The sequence below is a fragment of the Helobdella robusta genome (genome assembly GCF_000326865.2).
Source record: "Helobdella robusta unplaced genomic scaffold HELROscaffold_25, whole genome shotgun sequence".
NCBI lineage: Eukaryota > Metazoa > Annelida > Clitellata > Rhynchobdellida > Glossiphoniidae > Helobdella > Helobdella robusta.
In genome coordinates this window covers 1,426,018-1,435,198 of record NW_008704310.1, presented here as the reverse complement: position 1 = coordinate 1,435,198, position 9,181 = coordinate 1,426,018, and the positions used below count along the sequence as shown (strand labels likewise).

Below are 9,181 nucleotides of genomic sequence, written 5' to 3'. Positions count from 1 at the left end.
TGATCTCAATCAAAAGGTTGAAGATGGGCAGGCAAAAAAAAGAAAATGTGGCTCTGGAAATCGTCTATTCTTTCCAGAGTTAGAAGACATCATCTTTGACTGGATTGCTGAGAAGAGAGAAAACCGTATGGTTGTGCGCAGAGCTGAGATTCAAGCTTTTGCTCTCGAGATGGCTCCTACACTTGACATCCCTCCTGAGGAGTTCAAAGCTTCAAAATGTTGGCTGGATCGCTTCCTTCAGCGGTATGAACTCTCACTACGAAGATCAACAACACTGTTCAAGCTTGAGGATAAAGAAGCTGTCAAGAGAGCTCTCATGTTCAAGTCTTTCATGGATGGTTAGGATTTTTCAAAGTATCAGCTTTCCAACATGATTGCTATGGATGAGACTGCTGTTTACATGAGTCAGGACACTCAAAAGACAGTCGACTTCAGAGGAGCTTCATCAATTTATGTACCATCAACTGGATATGAAAGTGCACGCGTCACCTGCATTTTGGCAATTCGTCTGGATGGGAAGAAAGCTGCTCCACTTCTTATTACCAAAGGAAAGAAAGAAAAGATTGAATGCCAGGGAGGAGTTTATGTCTTGGAATCAGAAAAGGCATGGAGTACACAGAATGTAATAAGAAAATGGGTGGACCTTATGCTGCCACTTGTTTTAAGAGGAAGTCAACGAGGTCTCCTCATTTGGGACTCTGCAAGTACTCATCGTGCAAAGGATATGAAAAACTTCTTGGCAGAAAGAAGGGTTGATCAGGTTATGATCCCAGCAGGGATGACTGCTTACCTCCAGACCTTGGACATTGCAATAAACAAGCCTTTCAAGGATTACCTCAGACTTGAAATCAATGATTATATTGAGAATAGGATGTCAAGGAACAAAAATAACAACTTCGTGAAGCCTAATCTGCAGGAGGTAGTCTCTTGGGTAAGGAATGCATGGGGCAAAGTCACTGATAGCTGTGTTGCAAAGGCTCTGAAAGCAGGGTACTTGGACAAAACATCGCCATTTGAAGCGAGCTACATCGCAAAACACGATAGATTGGGACCTATGATACTGAAGGAGCTGGAGTCAAATGAAATCTTGGCTGGAATTTAAGGTCTTGATCTGGAAGAAAATGATGATATCCCAGAAGATGATCTTATTGTATTTGAATAAAATATTATTGTATTCGGGAAAAATAAATGATGTCGAAAAAATTGGCATAATAATATAAGCCCTCCCTCGAATATAAGACCTAGGGCAATTTTTGAGAAAAAATTAATATAAGACCCTGTCTTATATTCGAGGACACACGGTATACTTTTTTCCTATACTCAGAAAAGCGATACAGCACAGCAGCGTCGCATATATAGCATATCAAATAACAAAATACACATGCATAGAATGTCTAGCAAAATATATAGATATGTATAGGCGGCACGCCTCAAAGACGCAATCATTATCATCACAATTGTCACAAAATATACAGGCGGCATATTTCAATCGCGCAATCATTATCATCACAATACAGGCGGCATATTTCAATCGCGCAATCATTATCATCACAATCGTCACAACTTCACAATGATATATTATATATGATGCATATTCATAAATATTTTTTGTTTTCTCACTGTCACTTCTTTCATCCTCTCCCCATTCCTTCCTATCCAACATTCAACATCATTAATTTGATAAATTTAATTGAACAAGGTCAGGTCATTTTAGTCTTGGAATTTCCTTTTCGGGATCATCTTTGATTATAATGCTGTGCAATTTGTATTATTTATTTAATACTTTTTGCTTTGCTATATATATATATATATATATATATATATATATATATATATATTATTTCATTGTATTTGGACCTAGAATAAAAACTAACCTCATTAATATTCAAACTAATGTTAAATAACAATGTTATCAATCGAGTAAGTTCAAAAAAGTTTTGGGTATAACTATGTCAAGTACTTTATCCTAGTCTGATCATATTTATTCTATCTCTAAAAAGATTTCTAAAAACTTACGCTTAATACATCGACTAAGACTTAAATTTCCAAACCATTTTTTACAGACATTGTATAACTCAATTGTATTGCCTTATTTAACATATTGTATCTCTATTTGGAGTTTTTCCACTAAATATAATCTTCATCTTCTTAATGCATGTCAGAATTATTATTTACGAATTGTTTTTGGTCTTAATAAATATGCTCATGTCAGTCGGTACTACTGTATAAACATATCTTAAAAGTAAATCAGTTACACATTTTGTACAACATATAATTCGTTTTCTGTTTTAAATAATTTATATAAATTAATAATTATTTGTTCTTTCTTATCTTATCAAATATCTTACATATATTATATTACATTATATATAATGCACTGAAGATGAGTTATCTATAACTCGAAATAGCTATCTGCTAATTTATTTAATAAAATTCTTAAAACAATAAAATGTCTAATTTTTCTGACATTAATAAACTAAAAAGAAATGTTGCGTTAACAACAGTCTGTTACCAAAAGTTACGTTAACACGCTAGAATAAACCACGGAGTATTTCTGCAGAAATTAAAAACAGGAAAACATTACTCTTAAATGAGTTATCCAGAAAAGAACAATTTAGAACTATGGAATCGTCAACAAAATTGTTAAATGACTCGATTGATGAAAGATCGTTATATTCGTTTTCTGTTTTTAATAATTTATATAAATTAATAATTATTTGTCCTTTCTTACCTTATCAAATATCTTACATAAATTATATCACATTATATACAATGCACTGAAGATGAGTTATTTAAAACTCAAAATAGCTATCTGCAAATTTATTTAAAAAAATTTTTTAAACAATGAAATGTCTAATTTTTCTGACATTAATTAACTAAAAAGAAATATAAAAAATTTGAACAATGTTGAAAGTAGTGTTGAATTTTTGAAATATATATAATATATACATATATGTGGGTAATAGACCATAATTTTTACAATATTCTATAAATTCCACCGAATGTTTGGTGTTAATATGTTTGTAGTTCGTTTACTACAAACATATTAACGCCAAACATTAAATTTCAAATAAATGAGATATCATAGTCTATTTTAGTTAGGATTGCGCGAAGGTAAAGTTCGCGACGGTTTCGGCGACGGTGAAGCATATCTAACAGGCCGAACCAATCATGAACGTTTATTTTAATTCCCACGCACATATCCATGCAAGCATGTGAGTCTACTTGAATGCCTACAATGTAAAAACTATCTTTTTAAAAGAATACCGTACCCTATAGAATTATTAAATAATTGATGAAAGTTAAACAGATGTTATGTTTTAATGATTTTTTAAAACTTTTTTTCAATATTTTACGATAAAACCTTAATACTAACATTCTAATAAATAACAAGTCTTAATAGCAATTCACTTTTAAACATGTTTATGCATTAATCGTCCTCTCATTTTCACTTCTAAATTTTAAATTTTAATGCGCTGAGGTTCTAAAGTAGCTTTGCCATGAAAAGAACAAATAAGCAGGAAAAATGAAAATTGGAATAAAAAATAGGCCAAAAAAAGCCATTGAGGCATTGGCAGAATGCAATTCCAGTCTATTTCCAAAATATTCAGACACTCTTATCAATTATATGTCCTATGGCCAATGGCGTCACTAGGGGGGTGCGGGGGGTGCGGACCGCACCGGGTGACACCCTCACAAGGGGTGACACCAAAATATCACTTTATATGTTTTTATGTCCCTCCATGAAATTATTTTTATCATTGATTCAGCCTAACCCGCCCAGCGCCCAGAAATGTATTATGAATAAAATTTTTTCGTTCAAATCATTTTTTGTATTCGACGTTTATACCATTCGAATTCGACGTCCGAATTGTTAAGCGCCGCGGCCGCGCACATTTAATTTGTTCGTGTCTAACATAACGTACAACAGTGTTTGTTTTGCCCACCAACTACAAGCGTATGTTAGTCAAGTTTAAGAGAATAATCTATAATTTACTTAAAGTAAAAAATTATTTAATTTTTAATCAATTTAATGATATACGACAACAATTCAAAGTAATTTCACAAAAGTTGATCCCTGATCCGTAAGTACAAATATAATTTATTTTATTAGCATTCAAATAATTTTAAAATTTTTACATTTAACCAACCAAATTTCAAATAATTTCATTTTATTTGTTTATATTTATATATTTATTGTTGAAGGATATTATATCATGCCACGTAAAGGTGGAGTTCATACAACATATAAAATTAAAGCATCTTATCTTGCACCAAATACTCAGAATGAGTTTATTCATGTCCTTGCTTATCATGGATATAAAATCTGTCCGGTGTTTTGGTATCATGTTTGATAGCACACCTGACGCATCACACACTGACCAAATGTCTGAAATTATCAGATATGTGAAAATTCATAGTAGAAAAGTTGAAGTAAGAGATGTGTTTCTGGGATTTTTTCCTTTAAAAGGGAAAAAAGCTGCTGATCTCAGTTTTGATATTTTCGAAAATTTGGAAAGTGATGGACTCGACTTTATGATGTGCCGTGCTCAAGGTTACGACAATGCTGCGACTATGGCTAAAATCCATGGGGGTGTACAAGCCATTTTGAAAAGAAAGAACAGGAAAGCTATTTTTAATGGTTGTGTGGACCATTCTCTTAACTTGTGTGGCCAACACTCTTTTGCTGAAAATGCTTCGTGCGTGACTTTTTTTTGGAACTCTTGAGACAATGTTTTCATTCTATGCTGCTTCCACTCACCGATGGGATGTTTTAATGAACCACACTGGAGTTTCATTAAAATGATTATCAACAACACGCTGGAGTTTTCATCACGCAGCAGTAAAGGCAGTGAAAGAAAAATTCGATAAATGTGTGGCGGCAATAGAAGGTCTATGTGATCCAGGGGAAAATCTAGACACAAGAGGTACAGCCCGAGGTCTTTTACCTACTATCTGCAATTTCACTTTTCTGTGCTACCTCTTCTTTTGGTGTGATGTACTTGAAGAAGTAAATCTAACGCAGACTAAGGGCTTAAGTCTTGACAAGGTGGTGACAAAGCTAGAGACACTAAGACTTTTTATGTATGAGAAGCGCAATTATCTTGTGGAGCAGGCAGTTGAACAGGCACTTATAAAATTAGACCAATATGGAATTTTAGTAGAGAGCAGACCCAGGTTCAAGAAGAGGATGGCAGGCGAGCGCGAGAGAGATGCTGGACTTACTCTGCAGGAAGAAAACACGAGAGCGATGTATGAGTGTATTGATCGTTTCCATTCTGAACTCCAGATCAAATCAAGAGCCATCAAGGAAGTAGCAGCCATGTTTGAGGTTGTTCAAGCCAAGAGTTTGATATCTGCTACTGAAGAAGAGTTATTGGTAAACATTCCAAAATTGACCACATTCTATGATGAGTTATCAGAGATAGAGCTTTTATTAGAAATACCAAGACTGAGAAGACAACTAAAGGCAGCAGAAATTGATCTTGAAGAAGCCAAAGACTGGTCAGTACTTGACATTTTGAAATTCATAGTTGAATGGGACTTCCTAGAATCTCTCCCATATCTCTCAGTGAGCCTACAATTATTTCTTACAATCTGTGTGTCTGCGGCTTCATGTGAGAGGACTTTTTCAAAGCTAAAGATTATAAAGAACTATTTGCGATCTACTATGGGACAGTCTAGGCTTTCTGATCTTGCAATATTATCAATTAAAAAGAGATTTGGCAAAAGAAGTTGGTTTTGATGAAGTAATTACCAAGTTTGCATCTCTAAAGGCGAGGAAAGGGAAGTTCTGATTTAATTGAGATTTTATGTGACATAAAATTTAATGTAAAAATAACAATTAAAAAAGTTTTATTTCTTAAAATCTGTGATAGATCACAATTTTTTTTAAAGAATAAAATTTGGCTAAGAATGCTCTATGTCTATGGGGTGTCGGTGTCATGAGAGGGATGACACCATGAGTTACCGCACCGGGTGACACAAACCCTAATAACGCCACTGCCTATGGCAGTTCTACCAGTATCAACACTGAAAAATTATCTGATAAATATCTCTAATGTGGAACGACTCACTTCATTGGCACTACTATCTATTCATCGGGATATATCTATCCAAGTGGACAACGACATGATTTTCGACCATTTAAACCAAAAAGCACGTCGCTTAAATTTATATATTTAAAAAAATTAATAAAATACAATGTACTTTTGTTTATATAATTTTGTTGGGTTTTTTTATATTTTGTAAATAAAGCTGATTTAATCGGATTCGTTTTTTCCTTGATTTTAACTGTAAAAAAAAGTATTCCGACAGCCCCCCGAAAAATAATCCTGGCTACGGCCTTTTGTATATATATATATATATAGAAGCTTATTTTTTTGAACATGGCGGTCGCAATTGTTTATGTTCCTAACGAATTACTCTATTTCGTTTTTAATAATTTAAAATTTTCAAAATGAAGAAAATGACGAATTTTTAAATAATGTTATACGTTTCTATTCTAGTGAAGACATTACTAATGCTTGACAGGAAATAATTACAGACATTGAAACAGCAAAGCTGGAATATTTGAAAAATTCAAAAACTGGAACAAAAAAAGAAAAATTCTTGGATATTCTGTCAATAATTAATAACATTGTGAACTGCAAACAAACTGAAAAAATTCCGTGTTACGTAAGTATTGATGACAAAAAGGTGCCGTCGCATGTGGTAATGTTATAATTCAATTTCAACACAATATTTTCCAAATTGCATCACATAGAAACTACTCTAAACAATTCTACCAACAAAGCTTCAAATGCGAGTTTGCACAGTCAAAATAATGCAAACATGTTCGACAAGTATAATGAAAATCAACTACTAAATAAAACAAACATAAAGACAAGTGAACCTTCACCTCCTAGTAGTAACAGCTCAAATTTGAATAAATTGCATTGGGCAGATGCTGTTAGATCTCTACCAAGAACCCCTCAACCTACACCTCCTTGGCATTCAGCTGGTGGGAGAAGTGCGGACATAGATGTCTTTGAGCAAAAATAAATATAAATAAAAATTATAGGCAAAAAAATTACTGAAAAATGTAAACTTAAAGCTGAAAAACTACTAGTAAACAAAACTGTCTACTCAATGAGTAATGTTCAGAAATGTAACAGGACAGATGTTGAAGAATTCTTAACTTCAAATGGGATAAAAGTACTTACTTGTTTCTCAGTCTTCAAAAAATCAGAATTGGAGTCAGAAATAAAAGATCAAACAGAAAAAAACAACAGAGAGACAACATCATTCCGCATATGCATTGACAGTAAAGATTCACAAAAAATGAAAGACCCAACCATCATACCAAATGACATTATTGTTCGGGAATGGCAATTTAATAAAAACAAACAGCAAAAAAATGGATAACAAAACAAATTTCACAGTGGTTTTTGAAGAGGATGAAGAAGAAGACAACAGCTCACAAGTAATAAAAACATGCAAGTTATTCAATGTTGAGAATTTGAATAAAACATATAAAAAAATTAAGTCTATAGACAATCATTTCAAGTTGTTAAAATTAATGCATATAAATTCAAGAAGCCTATTAAATAAATGTGAGGAAATTGATGATCTTTTGAGAACAGTTGTGTTTGATTTTGATATCATAGCTATAAGTGAAAGTTGGTTAAATAAAACGAATGAAAGTCTGATAGATATTGAAGTTTTTGCATTTGCAGGAAGATATCAAGATATCGAATTTTGAAGCACGGAGGAGTTGGATTTAACATCAACAAAGACATGCAATATAAAACACGTGACTTTAAAAACATAACAGAACCAGAATTTGAATATTTTGTAATTGAGTTAATTAACAAAGCACCAATAAGAAATGTGATTATAGTTATCAGACTTAAAAAATGTCTTATGTACAATTATGTACAAACAATTTCGAATGTGACTATGTTCCAAATGATTCTATTCTATTTAACATTCTTGTTAACTTAAACATTTTCAACTGATCAACAATCTTATCATATTTGTTAAAATTTTTAATTTTTCTCTTGATGACATTACATTTACATTTTAATTTGGATTATTTTCTATTAAGGTTACTGTGCACGATGAGTCTCTTAAAGACTCCCTACAGTAGTCCTGTACCTTAATTTTTCTTTGAGGTCGAATAAAAAAATATAGTATTGTATTATATATATATATATATATATATATATATATATATATATATATATATATAATATATATATAATATGCTTTGCCTTCTTTGCATATATATTATATATATGATAGCTTTATGTGTGTGTGTGTGTGTGGTGTGTGTGCTGAAAATCAAAATGTTACGTGTATGAATTGCACGCTACAGGTATCAATATCGCTAACAGATACAGTTATCGTTTAACATTTTTTAGTTATAAAAAAAAAATCTTTAGTAACTCTTCTTTGCCTATACCACTTTTTTTGGACGTAACTCATGAATTTATCAAAGAAAGAATCCATCGCAAAACTCGCAATTATAAGAAAACTAGTTTCAAAAAACTGTTCTGAAAAAGCCGCCTAATAAACAAGCGCTGAAAAAGGACGCTGTATAAAAGCGAACCTCTATCCAACAAACTTTAAATTCACATATTGATAATTTTAGTGTTACCAAATTATGAAACTATAAATTTAGATCTATTTTTGTTCTTATTATATATAATTATTTTTTCGTGCCGGGATTATACGTATTAAACAATTCGTGTGAATAGCAATTATTGACATTATATAAGTTTTTGTTCAATTATATACATGTTTAATTATATTTTTATATCCATGTTAAAAAACCACGTTTTTCACTTCTGTGTTGGATATTTTGTTACGTACTGTCAAGGTTGAAAAAGTTATTAAACTGTTCGAGCAATGTCCATTTCGTTGTTTGGCGACAGTTATGTATGATGGAAATTACTTAAAAATTAACAATGACTTCATTACCCAAGATGATAAACGTGTCATATTGAAAGGAAAGCCTGGTGGGAAGATCGGAGGGTTGATTAACTGATTTTACAGAACCTACAGAGCATAATAACATGCAACAACAATGCCTTAGCCAAGTGGTTGCTTGATAACCAAACAATCGTCCAGAGCAACAGAGATGATGTCCTAATGATATTGGAAGATAATATAGCTGACATACAATGTTTGTTGCAGC

General features: G+C 32.3%; 2 protein-coding genes across 2 annotated transcripts; both read left to right on the top strand.

Annotated features, from left to right (window-relative positions):
* Positions 1-606: 606 nt before the first annotated feature.
* Positions 607-1,102, top strand: HELRODRAFT_173056 (hypothetical protein; the record flags this gene model as incomplete). The annotated part of the gene is made up of 2 exons (XM_009019692.1): positions 607-751; positions 924-1,102. 2 exons carry the CDS (start codon positions 607-609, stop codon positions 1,100-1,102), a joined length of 324 nt encoding a protein of 107 aa, XP_009017940.1.
* Positions 1,103-3,635: 2,533 nt separating this feature from the next.
* HELRODRAFT_173055 (hypothetical protein) lies at positions 3,636-7,044 on the top strand (the record flags this gene model as incomplete). The annotated part of the gene is made up of 4 exons (XM_009019691.1): positions 3,636-3,702; positions 5,424-5,572; positions 6,535-6,699; positions 6,886-7,044. 4 exons carry the CDS (start codon positions 3,636-3,638, stop codon positions 7,042-7,044), a joined length of 540 nt encoding a protein of 179 aa, XP_009017939.1.
* Between the last annotated feature and the right edge of the window lie 2,137 nt (positions 7,045-9,181).